This window comes from Podarcis erhardii (assembly GCF_964252035.2).
Source record: "Podarcis erhardii genome assembly, chromosome: 15".
NCBI classification, from domain to species: Eukaryota; Metazoa; Chordata; class Lepidosauria; order Squamata; family Lacertidae; genus Podarcis; species Podarcis erhardii.
This window is the reverse complement of record NC_138505.1, coordinates 23528717-23544819: the sequence shown is the minus strand read 5'-3', so window position 1 is coordinate 23544819 and position 16103 is coordinate 23528717. Positions and strand designations below refer to the sequence as shown.

The 16103-nt window shown below is 46.6% G+C and overlaps 1 protein-coding gene across 1 annotated transcript; it reads right to left on the bottom strand.

Moving 5' to 3' along the window:
- Positions 1–329: 329 nt before the first annotated feature.
- Positions 330–15958, bottom strand: ZMAT5 (zinc finger matrin-type 5). Its single transcript, XM_081842158.1, has 6 exons — positions 15804–15958; positions 12209–12359; positions 11160–11222; positions 8662–8742; positions 2812–2923; positions 330–647 (listed from the first exon to the last, which is right to left on the bottom strand). Exons 2-6 carry the CDS (start codon positions 12333–12335, stop codon positions 518–520), a joined length of 513 nt encoding a protein of 170 aa, XP_081698284.1. The 5' UTR covers positions 12336–12359; positions 15804–15958; the 3' UTR covers positions 330–517.
- Between the last annotated feature and the right edge of the window lie 145 nt (positions 15959–16103).

The window sequence follows — 16103 nt, the reverse complement described above, 5'->3', positions numbered from 1 at the left end:
CCCCCCTTTTGCTGTTAACCCCCACAGTACTGACAATGGAGCCACAAAGGGGAGAATGGGTCTGCCCCTCATAACAGAGAGCCTTGAGATGGGGCCTTGAGAGGGGGACCTCTTACAGAACGAAGCCCTCAGTGCCCAATCAGCTGACTTCTTCCACTAGCAATTTTCACATGTTCTTTCTTCTCACCAAACCATTACCTTAAATAAGGTCCACTTCGTTTTGATTCCCCTTTGCATTTTCCGTATTATATATGCATGAACTTGAGCACCAGGACACCTGTCAATAATCAGAACAGCTGGAAGGATATACATGTACATATACATGCCGCCCCAAGATTCCAGCTCCAATCAGCACCAACCAACACAGCCACCCTCTGATGAGGATGGGAGCTGCAGTTCAACATCTGGAGGCCCGCAGGTTCCCTGTTCCGGTTGTATTTCCTCCGCAACACTGGGAGCAAAGGCATAAGGGACACCGCCTGGTGTTCTGAAGGGCGTCCTGGTTGCGTCAGCAGAGTCATCCCCATTGGAGATTGGGTGGCACCTGCCATCCACCAGGAGGCGGAGCCTGCAGGGAAGGGGGGAGATCCTGGACCGAAGGCCAGCCAGGTGGATACTGGAAAACTGACTCTTCCTCCGAGAGGGGACTGAGATAAGAAAAGCACAGCATTGGAAATCAGATACTTTTTTATATTAAAAAAAAAAAAACCCTACAAGACTCCATATTTCTACAGAGCTTTTGCAGGGCTCAGGGTGCACCACCAACATCTCAGTAACCTTTGCAACAAAAACCCTGTGAGGTAGGGTCAGTGTCAACATCTCAATATTGCAAACAGGGAGGGTCAGATTAGAGAGCAGTTCTCAACCTGTGGGTCCCGAGATCTTGTTGGACTACAACTCCCATCATCCCTGAGCTCTAGCCTTCCTAGCTAGGGGTGATGCGAGCTGTAGTTCAACAACATCTGGGGACCCACAGGTTGAGAAAGGCTGGTGTAGAAGGTCATGGCTTGGGCTGGAGTCACTGAATTAGGGAAACCCCAAGGTTTGAGATTTGAAGAATGCACTTCATGGCCCAAAGGACAACTTCCTTCTGTTAAAGTCAGACTGTTTTCTGTCTCCTTAGTTGGGATAGGTGGGACTTTTGCTGTTCCAGGTGCTGCTGAACTGCAACTCCCATCATCCCTGACCACCAGCCAGCCCGCTGGGGCTCATGGGAGTTGGGAGTCCAACAACATCTGGAGGTCTCAAAGGTCCCAGTCCCCAGTCCACCTGCAGTGGCTCTCCAGGGTTTCAGACAGAGGGCTTTCCCACACCTATCTGGAGATGCCAGACACTGAACCACACTGACGAAGTAGCTTTCCACTTCCCCTCCTAATCCAATTGAGAACGTAAGAGCCTGGCTGCTGGATCAGGCCAATGGCCTGTCAGGTGGCAGAGGAAACAACCCCCATGGCAGGTTGCCAGGATAATAATAATAATAATTTATAATTTATACTATGCCCATCTGGCTGGGTTTCCCAGCCACTCTGGGCGGCTTCCAACAGAATATTAAAAACAATACAGCGTCAGACATTAAAGACTTCCCTAAACAGGGCCGCCTTCAGTTATCTTTAAAAATATTGCCTTGACATCTGCTGGGAGGGCGTTCCACAGGGCAGGTGCCATTACCGAGAAGGCCCTCTGCCTGGTTCCCTGTAACCTCACTTCTCACAGCGAGGGAACTGCCGGAAGGCCCTTATCCAGGAATGGATAAGACAAGGAAAAGTCCTTACCATCTGCTTTTTATTCAATATTCACAGAGAGAGGCTTGGGAATGCAGCCTCTTGGAAGAATGGCGTTGTCCTGAGTGACTCTCCGCCCCCTTTTTCTCCCACTTCCTCACTCGTCATCTCTTCTACGGGTGGCGGTGAGGGCCCTTTGCTTCTGGGCCCTTTGCTCTCCTACTTTCAAGGCTTGCCGGGTTCTGGGAGAGGGGGGTGGGTCTGAAATGCTTTCTAAAGACACTGTGTCCTTCAGCTGTGGCCCTCCTGGTTCTTCCTCCTCCTCCTCCTCTCCCATTCTTTCCCACCTTTCCCCCTCATCTGCCTCTGAGCTGTGACCTCCCTCAAACCCCTGTTGTAATTCTGAACTGTCTTCTTCTTCTCTGGAAGGAAGGGTCAGGCTAGGGAGGTGGTCTCCGCCATTCCACTTCTGCCCGGTGCCTGACATGGCCAATCAAATCCAGCATACTGCTGTCAGCTTCCAGCCCTAGGCAAATCTGCGAACAGGACCTGACCGCAATAGCACTCTCCCCTCCCAAAAAGTGAAGTAAAAAAAGAATGGGAGTGCCTAAATGAATACCTCAAAAGTCAAGGTTCAAGGACAGAAATCTGGCTGAGTCTGGAATAACCTTGTGAAGTGAAAGGATATGAAAGAGGGATTTATATCTAGATGTTAGGATGGAGATGATAAAGAAAACAGAAAGACGCAATGAGAGATAAAGGAGGTGCTGTGGGATTGGTGGAAGTCAATGTCTTGTTGTTGTTCTTTTAGTGTCTATAATATTAACTTGTAAGATATGGATTTGGTTTTTGTTGTTGTTGTTGTTGCTTTCTTTAGTTTTCGAATGTTGATTTTTGTGCGTTGTGTATTGTTATTTTTCGATGTCTTTCGTGTTGTTGTTGTTGTGTGGAAAATACTAATAAAATTTATTTAAAATAAAAAAGAGCACTCCTCTCCCCTCCCACATTGCTGCTTCCAACTGTGGAGGCAGAGCTTTGCCATCACCTAAATCTCGCGCCCCGACCCCCCCAGCTGCAGAGAGGGCATTACCTGTCAGTCTGAGCTGTGCCAAGCCGCTTGGCTCTCTTCTCCAGCCACTCATCAATGGTGCCAGGCGTGACGACTGCCTTGTCCAGCCGCTGCTCTTTCGCCCTCCTCTCTTCTGTTTTTTTGGAAAGACAGACAAGGGCAATCTCATTTAGCCCAACAGCCTTTCGCCCCATTGAACACACTTCTGGTTATTTCCCCTTGTATTCCTGCAGCTGACAGTTCTGGCCGGGGCGCCGGGGTTCCCTTTACGGAACCACCTTCCCAGCTGCCGTTCCGTCTCCGATTTGGCCAGTTCTGGACGGATGGTTCTGCCTTCCCATCTTATCCAGTCCTCCACCTACGCAGCTCCAAATTGTGGAACAGCTTTTTTTCAAAAGAACAACAGCAACAACGTCCTTTGCCTTGGCAGAATTTGTACAGGCTGGGAGGATCACTGAGTGCGGTCCACACGGCAGTTAAAAAGAAACCAGGGAGAGGGCCAATGAGACTCACAGGTTGTGCACAGAGCAGCAAGAGAAGGGCCAGCTGCAGTTCCTGCTTCAGAAGACAGGTCCATGTTGCTCTCCAAAAACAGACAGAAGAGCCACAAGAACATCAAAGGATCAAGCCAATAGTCCAGCGTTCCTGTTCTCACTGTGGCTAACCAGAAGCCTTTTCTGGTAAGCCCACAAGCCAGACCCGAATACAAGAGCCTTCTCTCCTCCTGTGGCTTCCCGCAACTAGAATTTAATGTTGTTAGCCGCTCTGAGCACAGCATTGGCTGGGGAGGGCGGGAGATAAATAAAATTTTGTTATTTATTTATTATTATTAGAATTCAGAAGCATTACTGTCTCCGACTGCGGAGGCAAAGCGAAGCCTTTGTGGTGCTGAACAGCTGTTGATCAGCCTTCTCCTCCACCAATTTATCCAGTCCTGTTTTAAAGCCGCCCTGGTTGGTGGCCCCCTGCAGCAGCGAGTTCCATAGTTCAATGGAGCAATGGCATGACTGCAAGGCACAAGAAGGAGGAGAAGGAGATTTGGAAACAGGTTTGATGCCTGAAGTATTGGCACAACCTCAGCTTGGTGAGTTCGTCACTGTGTGAGGAAGCACTTTTGTCTGTCCCAAATTTTCCAACGTTTGGAGTCGTATTTCCTAGTATTAGGAAAAAGGGGGACTAGATCTTGTGGGATCAAATTCTGCGGGAGCAGTACAGTTGCTGGAAACCCCAGGAGGGACTCAAGTCTTTGCTTACAGGCTTCCCAGAAGTGGCACTTTGTTGGCCACTGTGAGAACAGGATGCTGGATTAGACTGACTATTGGCCTGATCCAGTAAATAATAATAATTATATTATTTGTACCCCACCCATCTGACCGGGTTGCCCCAGCCATTTTGCCCAGCTTCCATCGGTTATAAAAAAATAACAACACATTGCACATTAAAAAGATTCCCTATACAGTACAGGGCTGCCTTCAGCTGTGTCCTGAAGATAATATAGTTACTCATTTCCTTGACATCTGATTGGAGGGCATTCTACAGGTCGGGTGCCACTACCAAGAAGCCCCTATGCCTGGTTCCCTGTAACCTCACTTCTCGCAGGGAGGGAACCGCCAGAAGGCCCTCGGAGCTGGACCTCAGTGTCCGGGCTGAACGATGGGGGTGGAGATGCTCCTTCAGATATACAGGGCCGAGGCCGCTTAGGGCTTTAAAGGTCAGCACCAACACTTTGAATAGTGCTTGGAAATGTACGGGGAGCCAGTCAGATCCTTTAGGACCAGTATGATGTGGTCCCAGCAGCTGCTCCCACTCACCAGCCTAGCTGCCGCAAACACCATGATGGCTATTGCTCTGCCTCAATGGTCAGAAGCAGCAATGCTTCTAAACATCAGTTGCTGTAACTCACGGGAGAGAAAAGTGAACTTGTGCTCAGGGCCTGCTTTCTGGCTTCCCACAGGCATCTGGTTGGCCACTGTGAGAACAGGATGCTGGCCTGATCCAGCAGCCATCCTCTTCTTACACGCAGGCTGAATTTCTACACCCTTGGTTCAGGAATCTGCGCAGGCTTGGAGCTGTGGTTTCCCTGCCGCCTGGTTACGACTGGGGCAGAACTCGCATTCTCACCCTCCGTCCCTGAGCAGGGACACAGGACTCACACTGATGCCCGTTGCAAAACAAGCCAGGCATGGAAATTTTGCCTTGGTGACCCAAAGCAAGCCCCTTCCCCAGGATAGTCTCTCCTTTCAAAGGCAGCCTGTGCTGTTGCTTTTCTACGGCTTTGGTGCATTAATGCATATTCGGGGAGGGGAAACATCCTGGCTCATTGACATTAACAGCGCAATCACGGGCCCGAAGGCAGAATAAGCCAGAGACAGCTTGAGTGATTGTAGGAGGCAGTCAGGAGGAAACGTTCCATTCATCAGCAACAAGAACACAGATTCCTGGGGGCACCTGAATACCAAAAAACTCAATGGGAAAGCGGGGAGAGAGGGACTTGGACAACACTGCTCCCCATACTAATGATCAGATCACCCTGCCCAGTCCCCAGAGGAAACCATTCCAGAACAGAATCCAAAAAAGGCATCTCCTACCACCTACCCCAGAGGACCCCTCCCACCTCCTGCAGCACCCACCCTCCTGCCAACCACCTGCTCCAAACCAAGACGGTGCCATATGTCACGCTTTTAAGCAAAATGTTAAACATTTTCCGACAGGGTGTGAAATTAACACTGCCACCACTCCAGCAGAGTGAAGGATCGCGCCAGCTCAGCAGTGGCAGCCAATTATTCTTCCAGCCTGCTGAATATTCATGAGTGCAGCCGGGGAAAGGGGAAAAAGAGGGAGGAGGAGCCAGAAACGGGTAACATAAAAGAGTCTCCCCGCCCCCTGCCATCCATCCCACAACCTCTCTGGTTTAGGTTCAAGAGAGGAGCCAAAAACAGGCATTTTCCACCGTTGTGGAATGCCCTGGCCCATCCATCATCCACTCATTGTGTCATATGCCTTGCAAAGACATATTTCCCTGACCCAGAAAACTGGCCCTGTTACTACTGAATTTCCGATTTGTTTGTTTGTAATAATGCTGCTTTGGTTTTTTTTGAAAATGTTGCAGCTCCGTTTTCAACAATACAGAGGTACCTCAGGTTAAGAACTTAATTCGTTCCGGAGGTCCGTTCTTAACCTGAAACTGTTCTTAACCTGAAGCACCACTTTAGCTAATGGGGCCTCCCGCTGCCACCATGCCGCCGGAGCACGATTTCTGTTCTCATCCTGAAGCAAAGTTCTTAACCCGAGGTACTATTTCTGGGTTAGCGGAGTCTGTAACCTGAAGCGTCTGTAACCTGAAGTGTACATAACCCGAGGTACCACTGTACTGTTTTTAAGTTGCCTCCATGTATACCGCTTAGAGATGTCAAACTATCGAGTGGTATGGAAATGCTTTTAAAATAAATGAATCACAAATCTCCTGTGTCGTGCCTGGCCTGGCCCTACACTTGAAGGGTATAAAACATCTTGCTTGCCCCCAGTCTGTCCAAGTGAAATTCATATTGTTTCCCCTCAAAGCGGGGCTTGGACAAAGCCCCCACCACCCCTGACTTTAGCCTCTTTTCCATACTTACCGTAAATTTCGCTCCATAACACGCAGATTTTTCCTCCTAGAAAGTAAGGGGAAATGTCTGTGCGTGTTATGGAGCGAATGCCTACAGATGGCGGGGGAATCTGCTGCAGTTGTGAGCAGTCCGTGGCTTGCTTTGAAACAGCAAAGCAGGTGTAAGCGGCTCCTGTCAGCGAGCCGAGCTGGGGAGGAGGGAGAGAAGCAGAGCGGGCTTGGCTGCTTTAAAAAACCCCGTCCTCTATGTTCCTCTCTCCTCCCCACTGATCTGCTAAGTAGCAGCGAAGCTTTTCAGCCAGCCTAGCCGGGAGGAGGGAGAGAAGCAGAGCGGGGTTGGCTGCTTTAAAACAACCCCGTACTCTCTGTCCCTGCCTGCAGTTTTTTGCTGTCCGATTTTGGATTAGCCTCTGTAGGGGCTGTGTCTGTGTGTGCTTGAGCTATCGTTCTCCTCCTCCTGCTTCCCCTTCGCTCTCCCTGTGCCCCTGCACTCTCCCTCCGACTTTAGAATTGACACTCTGTGTGTCTGTGTGTGTGAGAGAGGGCTCCTTCTCCTCCTCCTGCTTCCCGTTCACTCTCCCTGCGCTGTCCCTCCGACTTTAGAATTGACACTCTGTGTGTCTCTCTGTGTGTGAGGGCTCCTTCTCCTTCTCTTGCTTCCCGTTCACTCCCCCAGCGCCCTGCGACTTTAGGGCCAGTTCCCTCTCTGCGTGTGTGTGTGTTTTGACCTCACTGCGCTTGTTGGGGGAGAGTGTTGGTCGCAATTTTTCTTGATTTGTCTCAGAGTGGTTACTATCATGGTTTCCTTGCCGGGGAGGAGGGAGAGACGCAGAGCCTGCTTGTTCTAAAGGAGCAAAGCCGGAGAGGAGCCTCTCCTGCATTATCAGCAGCATCCTTCTCCACACCCCCCACGCGAGTTCCTTGTCCCTTGAGTTCTTTTCCTTCCCTCCCCACTTAAAATGTGGTTACAAAGCACGGATCCACATGGATCCTCAGGATTTTTGCACTAGGTCACCCCAAATTCACCATCAGATCACATAGCATATCCATGGCTACAGCCTGCACCAAAACACACACGCACCCACTGTTTCATGGGGTCGCAATGGCGCAAAAACGTGGTTACAAAGCATGGATCCACATGGATCCTCAGGATTTTTGCATTGGGCTACCCCAAACTCACCGTCAGATCACATGTCTGTGGCCACAGCATGAACCACAAAAATCATATATCCACTGTTTCGTTTAGAATATTTTTTTCTTGTTTTCCTCCTCTAAAAACTATGTGCGTGTTATGGTCAGGTGCGTGTTATAGAGCGAAAAATACGGTACATAGGAAGCTGCCTTATACTCAGTCCACCTAGCTCAGTATTGTGTACACTGACCAGCTCTCCAGGATTTCAGCCAGGCACCTCTCTCATGTCTACCTGGAGATTCTGGAAGGGATAGAATCTGGGACCTCCTGCTTGCTAGACACCCTACCATTGAGCTACAGCCCTTCCCCAAAGACAATGGGATAATTGTTAAATTGTCAATAACTTCCATAAAACAGAAACGCTGCAGCCATTGCTCCCCACCCCCATCCAAGAGCCCCCCACCCCCAAAAAAGCATTGTGGGTTCAGCTTATCTTGCTCAGAACTCCCAGGGAGATAGCAAAGAAAGCTTAACCCCAACCGAGTGCCCCTTTCTGCACAGTGGGGACACGAAAAATCAATTGCGGCAGGCTTGCCAAATGCCAGAAGTCTAGGCAGCAGGGTTGTCTTTGCAGGGGAGAGTCTTTAATTAAAAAGGTTTCGATTTGCGGAATCAAGCAGAGGAGTTGGGGACGGAGAGTTGTGCTCCCCTGCCTTTCTCTTTCTCTCTCCAGCTGATTCAATTATTTGCTTTTGCCCAGCCCATTTACCCTACATTGATAATCAATAGCTGTATAATTGGTGAACAAACACAACAGGAGCTGGGAACAGCTGCTCGGATCTCTCTGGCCTTCCCTGGACTCCACTTTGTAGTGTTGGCTGTGGAGTGGGGGGGGGGCTGCGTTTGGGGAAAGATGTCCATCACAATGACTGCAGTCAAGGCTCTGGCAAGAAGCCAGCCTCAGTGCCATAGCAGGCATAATGCAACACAGGAGATGCTAGCTTGCTCTTGGCTTAAAGGCAGCCTAACAGTGATTTGCACAGGGTCTACAGAAGGGATTACCACTTTTCCTTATGTTTATCCCACACCCTGTTAAGGCCACGGGTGCCTGCGCTCTCCAGACCCCATTTACCTTGCACATGAGCATTCAGCTGCTCCAGATCTTCCTCCGTCATGTGGGAGAACCTGCAGTTGGGGCCGAAATCACACCGTCCTGCCGAGAGATCCAAAGCAAGCACAATTTTAAAGAACGAAACCACAGCTTCAGGGGAACAAAGGAGCTCGCCACCACAGCAGGACCAAGAGATATTACAGCATTCAAGAATTGTCAAAACTTGCATCACCCCCCCACACACTTTCCATTACTGGCAGTATGGCCCTTCCTGTGTACAAAACTCCATTCGCGGGATTTTTATATAACCATTTGAGCAAACAAATTCAATTATTTATTACAGTCTATTGCCACCTGCCGCAAATTAAAAATTAGGGAGAAATAAATGCACTGCGACAGCTATTAGCTTCAGCAGTTTCAAAAGGGTGGGAAGACAAATTCATGGCAGCTTAAAGGTAAAGGTAAAGGGACCCCTGACCATTAGGCCCAGTTGTGGCAGACTCTGGGGTTGCGGCACTCATCTCGCTTTACTGGCTGAGGGAGCCAGCGTACAGCTCGGACATGTGGCCAGCATGACTAAGCCGCTTCTGGCGAACCAGAGCAGAGCACGGAAACGCCGTTTACCTTCCCGCCGGAGTGGTACCTATTTATCTACTTGCACTTTGACGTGCTTTTGAACTGCAAGGGTGGCAGTAGCAGGGACCGAGCAACGGAAACTCACCCCGTTGCGGGGATTCAAACCACCAACCTTCTGATCAGCAAGTCCTAGGCTCTGTGGTTTAACCTACAGCGCCACCCATGTCCCGTTGGAGGCTTACTGATAGACAAATAGAACCTCCAAGCTCAGAGGCAGTATATCTTTAAACGCTAGTTGCTAGGAGACGACAGCAGAGGGACATGGCTGCTGCCCTCTTGCAGGCTTCTGAGAAATATCTGTTTGGCCACTGCAGGGAATCTAGACCAGGTAACCAAACATTATTTTTTTAAGAGATATTTATTAGAATTTCCAATTTAATACAAAAAACCAACAGAAAACAAAAAATGCACAGAAAATAACAAAAATACACAATTAAAAAAACAAAACAAATATAATTCCCATTACTTATTTCCATTACCTTGTTTCCCGGACCTCCTCTCGCCTCCCCCTTTTGTATTCCAGTTCAAATTCTTAACTCAGCAAATCCTTATTGTAACTTAATATAACTTATTTTAACTTATTGCTCAACCTTTGCATTACAGCTGGTAACCACTTAATTTCTGTCCAGCAGGTAACCAAACAATTTAACCCCTGTGTTGCAAACAGTAGTTAGTAATATCCAAGGCAACACAATGACCAAATACAATGATACAATATCAATATACACTCTTTATATAATATGAAATACTTCATCTGGGAGGACTTAATTCTGAATTGGATCTCAATTGTTTCATTTGATTCTTTATTTTCTGGCTGTAACTTCACTGTACCTTTAAACTCAATCTCCCTGTTATGAGCACCACCTGGGATCAGCTTTTTATATTTTTGATAACATACGGTCAGTAGCAGTGACTACGTAACTTTATGACCACTGCTCCATAGCAATTCTTGTTATACTTTTCCATTCACCATATATATGGGGTATGTACCTTTGGTTTTATTTCACATTATGTTGACATTATAGTCTATGTGTATAGTTCATAATATTTTGAGTTTATTGTAGTTACCATGCATATGCAGGTCATTGTTTTAATATTCTTTTATAGTTTTTGAAGCATTTCTGTATCCTTCTGCTGTGCTGAAGAATTTCATGAAACAGTGGGTATATCCGGAATCAATGTTCACAATGTCTGTTTGCGAACTACTTCGGCAGCGTAGGACGCCATAAACAAAGCTTTACAGCCTGTTTTCACCAGATAAGAATCTGATACAGTGGTACCTCAGGTTAAGTACTTAATTCGTTCCGGAGGTCCGTTCTTAACCTGAAACTGTTCTTAACCTGAAGCACCACTTTAGCTAATGGGGCCTCCTGCTGCTGCCACGCCGCCGGAGCACAATTTCTGTTCTCATCCTGAAACAAAGTTCTTAACCTGAAGCAATATTTCTGGGTTAGCGGAGTCTGTAACCTGAAGCGCATGTAACCTGAAGCATATGTGACCCAAGGTACCACTGTACATTGCTTCTTTCAGAGACTTGAATAGTCTTTGAAGACTTCAAAGTCTTTCAGAGACTTACAAGACTTATGTTTATTTGGTTTTATATTTTCAAGAGAATCCATTAAGAGGGCATATTTTGTGACTTTCAGAGATTCGTAAGTTTTCTGTTTGTGATTTCATATATTTCATATTATATAGTGTATATTGATATTGTATCAATGTATTTGGTCATTGTATTGCCGTGGATATTACTGGGAATCTAGACCAGACAGGCCTTTGGTCAGATTCAGCAGGGCACACCCCCCCCCCATATTTGAAACTCTTCTCCCTGCCCCTGAGAACAGCTTCTTGGGTGCGGGAGGAACCCAATGAAAAGAAAAGCATACCCGATAGCAGGAATTCCCGACACGGCTTCTTACTCTGCTCCTCCTGCAGGATGGTTGCATTATCTGTAAGTGGCAAAGGATCATAGAAGCAAAGAATTGGAAAGGGTCCCAAGGGTCATCTAGTCCAACCCCCTGCAATGCAGGAATCTCAGCTAAAGCATCCATGACAGGTGGCCATCCAACCTCTGCTTAAAAGTATGGAGAGGATAATAATAATAATAATAATAATAATAATAATAATAATAATAATAATAATTTATTCCCCGCCCTCCCCAGCCAAGAGCGGGCTCAGGGCGGCTAACACCAAATATAAAACAATTGATTGAAATACAACTTAAAAACAACATTAAAATACAACATTAAAATGCAGCCTCACTTCAGCAGAAACTCAAAAACTTTTTTGGGCATGAAAAGGTCAAGTCTTCACCAAGGCTAACTATCCAGACTGGTCCTACGTGGACCAGAAAAAAAGCCAGGGAAGTCCCCAAGCAGGAGTTCCATCACAGAAGGAAAAAGGAAAAAAGAAAAGGGGGGGGGGGTTCAAGTTAATTCCAAGCCAAAAGCCAGGCGGAACAACTCTGTCTTACAGGCCCCGCGGAAAGAAATCAGATCCTGCAGGGCCCTGGTCTCATGAGGCAGAGCGTTCCACCAGGCCAGAGCCAGTGTTGAAAAGGCCCTGGCTCTGGTTGAGGCTAATCTGACCTCCTTAGGGCCCGGGACCACTAGGGTGTTGCTATTTATGGACCTTAAGGGGTAAAATAAGGTGAGGGAGCCTCGCTCCGCACATCCACTAGGGCAAGCAAGAGGCGTCCCACAAGAATCCCACCCAGGCTTACAATCGGGAGTTCCATATCCCCTGTCGGGGACAGCAAATGCCTCCGAATACCATTTGCTGGGACTTGTAAGTGGGAAGAGAGTGCTGTTGTTCTCAGGTCCCCTTTGCGGACTTCCCCTAATAAGCATCTGCTTGGCCGCTGGATGGTGGACCAGATAAGCCACAGGCCTGATCCATCCGAAGGGCTCTTCTTTCTTACCAAGCAGCCTCTTACCTCGAAATAGATCGTACCAGACTTTCTTGGCCCGGAGGTGCTGAACCCCGTTTAGGTGCTTCTTCCTGTTGTGGAGGTTGTCCTGGAAAGAGCGGTTACAGTAGTCGCAGAAATAGCGCTTCCCCATGGAGACGCTTGCTGAAGGAAACCTCTGCGGGGAAGATCAAATACTGTTTTCCCACATGTCAATGAAATGATCAGACTTTGGGAAACAAACCTCATAACAGGAAAGATTAAGAAAAGCGATGGATAATGAAAATAATAAGAAGCAGAATGTATAAGGAAACTAATATAACTAATAGTAGTAGTAAATGAAGAAGAAGAAGAAGAGGAGTTTGGATTTGATATCCCGCTTTATCACTACCCTAAGGAGTCTCAAAGCGGCTAACATTCTCCTTTCCCTTCCTCCCCCACAACAAACACTCTGTGAGGTGAGTGGGGCTGAGAGACTTCAGAGAAGTGTGACTAGCCCAAGGTCACCCAGCAGCTGCATGTGGAGCAGCGGGGAATCGAACCCGGTTCACCAGATTACGAGTCCACCGCTCTTAACCACTACACCACACTGGCTCTCAAATGAATACAGACAACAAGAATTCTATAAACATAAGGACTTACTTCTTTATCGATACACTATGGACAAATATGGAAATGAATAAAAATATATAAAATGGAAGAAAATAATGCGATAAAATTATATGTGATATAAAAAACCAGAAGGAGGGAAGTCAGCTCTGAAGAGCATGTATAAATGGAAAATGTAATGCAATATGTGTATGTGGAGTATCTAATTGAAAAACTAATAAAGATTATGGGGGGGGCGGGGGAGAAATGATCAGACTTTCCTTGATTGCACAGCTTTCCTACAGGTTTACTCCCACAAGATGTAGTGACTTGGGGAACAGCTTTAAAATGAAGATTAGACAAATTCATGGAACAGAAGGCTATCGTTGGCTACTAAGCCACAATGGGTATGCCCTCTTCTTCACTAATGAAGGCAGTAAGCCTTTGAATACCAGTCACTGAGAATCACAAGTGGGAAAAGAGCTGGTGTGCTCAGATCTGGATATGGGATTCCCAGAAGAAGCATCTGTTTGGTCAACCTGAGAACAGGATACTGGACTAGATGGGTGTTTGGCCAGATCCAGCAGACAGGCTCTCGGTACATTCTTACAGCTTCAGAGACTACAGCTCCCGCTCTTCCACTAGCCTCATTAACAGGCTAGCAATATTTATTTTTGCAGCCTAATACTATTTGTGGGCTCATTTACCAGGCTGACTTAATAGGGTCTATTGCAGTAATAGCAATCCCATCCGCCTATAAATCTGATCAGCATTATTTCATACCGCTTCAAGAACCATGATGGTTGATAATCAGTATATAAATATTGTAAAAATTATAAAAAACAACAACAACAACATTACAGCTCAGCAGAGGAGACTAGTCTAATTTATGGTTGAGTCAGAATCATTTTGGGCTTCATCGATCAAATCAGCTCATTTGCTGCCCAGAAGGCAACTGAGACTTGCTTCGGATGCTGGGATGATGGTTGCAAATAGGCTGGAGTCTAGTAGTGGCACCTAAAAAGCTATTAAAGTCATAGAGGCACATGATTTTTTGAGCCAAAACTATAAATATGGTGCTAGTTCCCCACCCATCCTTGAACTATTACTTTTGAATTTATTTATTTTTAAAATTCTAAAGCTACAATGGGAAAACAATTGCTCCTTATGCTCCACCTCAATCACAAAGGTTCTCTGATGGGGTATTTCTGGTGGTTCCTGACTCCCCTGAGGTTCGGTTAGCCTCTACTGTATTTTAATCAACTTGTTTTTATTATTGGTTGTTAGCTGCCCTGAGCCTGGTCTTGGCTGGGGAGGGCAGGGTATAAATAAAATATTATTATTATTATTATTATTATTATTATTGGGGACAGAACCTTTAGCATTGCAGGCCCTGCCCTGTGGAACTCACTGTCAGTAGAAGTTTGACAGGAAACATCACTCCCTTCTTCCAGACATCTTCTGAAAATGGTGTTATTTAGACCAGCCTTTGAAATATGATTTTTTTTTTTAACCAACTGGTATTTATGGACATTTTTGTGATATTTTCTTGATGTTTTCATTCTTTTTGTTTTTTTTTTAACAAGAATGCAATTTATAAAGCTTTAAACAAACAAACAAGGAATTAGGCACCCAAACATTCCTAAGATGAATCATACAAATGTTACTTTAAAATTGCTTCAAAATCTGTTTGTCTCTTCATACATTGCCAGGTTCTTTGATGTTGTCTTTGCTGCAAAAATCTTAATGCGGCTGCCAATCTGAAGTGATCTCTGCTGATAAATGATTGGTGGTAGAACATGTGTTTTGCAAGCCCCCATCGCCCAGTTCAATCTCCAGCATCTCCAGGGTTATTTTGTTTTGGGGTTTTTAAAGATCAGGTAATGGTGAGAAAGGAACCCCAGAAGCTGCCCTACATACCCAGACAAACCTTTGGTCTATCTAGCTCAGTACAGTGGTACCTCAGGTTAAGTACTTAATTCGTTCTGAAGGTCCGTTCTTAACCTGAAACTGTTCTTAACCTGAAGCACCACTTTAGCTAATGGGGCCTCCTGCTGCTGCCGTGCCGCCGGAGCACGATTTCTGTTCTCATCCTGAAGCAAAGTTCTTAACCCGAGGTACTGTTTCTGGGTTAGCAGAGTCTGTAACCTGAAGCGTATGTAACCCGAGGTACCACTGTATTGCCAAGCAGTTAACACTGTATTGACAAGCAGTTAACACTGTATTGACAAGCAGTTAACACTCCTTGTTCTATGTGATGATACCAGTGAAAGTCTCAGATATATATATATAATTTTATTTTTTATTTTGACAAAGTAATAAGAATAAATAAGAATAAAAATGTGCACCCCACCCCTGAGACTGTTCCATTGTAACTATCCAGCTTCCCAAAATTTCATCACCTCTTGCGATGGTTTGACCCCTGTCCGTTTTAACAGTACAAATTCTACAAACACCTTCCATATCTCCTCAAAATCATTTCTCCTGCATATTCCCCATCTTACCTTAGCAATACATGCTAATTTACCATTACAGTGGTACCTCGGGTTAAGTACTTAATTTGTTCTGGAGGTTTGTTCTTAACCTGAAACTGTTCTTAAACTGAAGCACCACTTTAGCTAATGGGGCCTCCTGCTGCTGCCGCGCTGCTGGAGCACGATTTCTGTTCTCATCCTGAAGCAAAGTTCTTAACCTGAAGCACTAATTCTGAGTTAGCGGAGTCTGTAACCTGAAGCGTATGTAACCCGAGGTACCAATGTAATAGCTATTTCCCACACCTCTTCATACCAAAGTCTCAGGTTCAATCCCCAGCCAGGGGCTGGGAGCGTCTCCTGCCTGAACCTCTACAGAGCTGCTGCCAGTCCGTGTAGACAATACTGAACTAGGTGGACCAATGGTCTGACTCAGTATAAGGCAACCAGGATGGACAAGTGGGTCTTACCTGGTAGAAGGCAGCTGACCATGCCACTGTAAATAAGAGCCGAGGCCATGAGCGGCAAGGAAGTAAAGCAAAACAGCCCAACAGACTACTCACCTCCCTTTACACAGACATCACAGGCCTCGCCCCTCACCCCTGGTAGAGGAACCCAGCAGGCAACATCTCTAACTATAGTACTCTATCCAACTAGCAGCTGTAGTTTGGGGCAGGCTTCTAAAATCCCCGGAAAGCACACAAGACTACGACTCCCAAAGGCATGAGGCCCAAGGATCACGTGACACCAACCGTGGTGCATCCCGGGAAATGAAGTTTATCTACCCGGCAGGCTACAGGTTAGGGGTCTGGAGTGGGACTCCAAAGCCCATCATCCCGCGCGGGAAAAGGCTTCGTTACCCA

What these genes read in the sequence shown, in the direction of transcription:
- ZMAT5 (XM_081842158.1), bottom strand. Translation starts at nt 12,335, where the DNA reads ATGGGGAAGCGCTATTTCTGCGACTACTGTAACCGCTCTTTCCAGGAC. An exon ending in GCTGAATGCTCATGTGCAAG is followed by an intron (nt 2,924 to 8,661) that starts GTAAATGGGGTC and finishes CCAAAAAAACAG; the next exon opens with AAGAGAGGAGGGCGAAAGAG. An exon ending in GGCACAGCTCAGACTGACAG is followed by an intron (nt 648 to 2,811) that starts GTAATGCCCTCT and finishes TTCTTATCTCAG; the next exon opens with TCCCCTCTCGGAGGAAGAGT.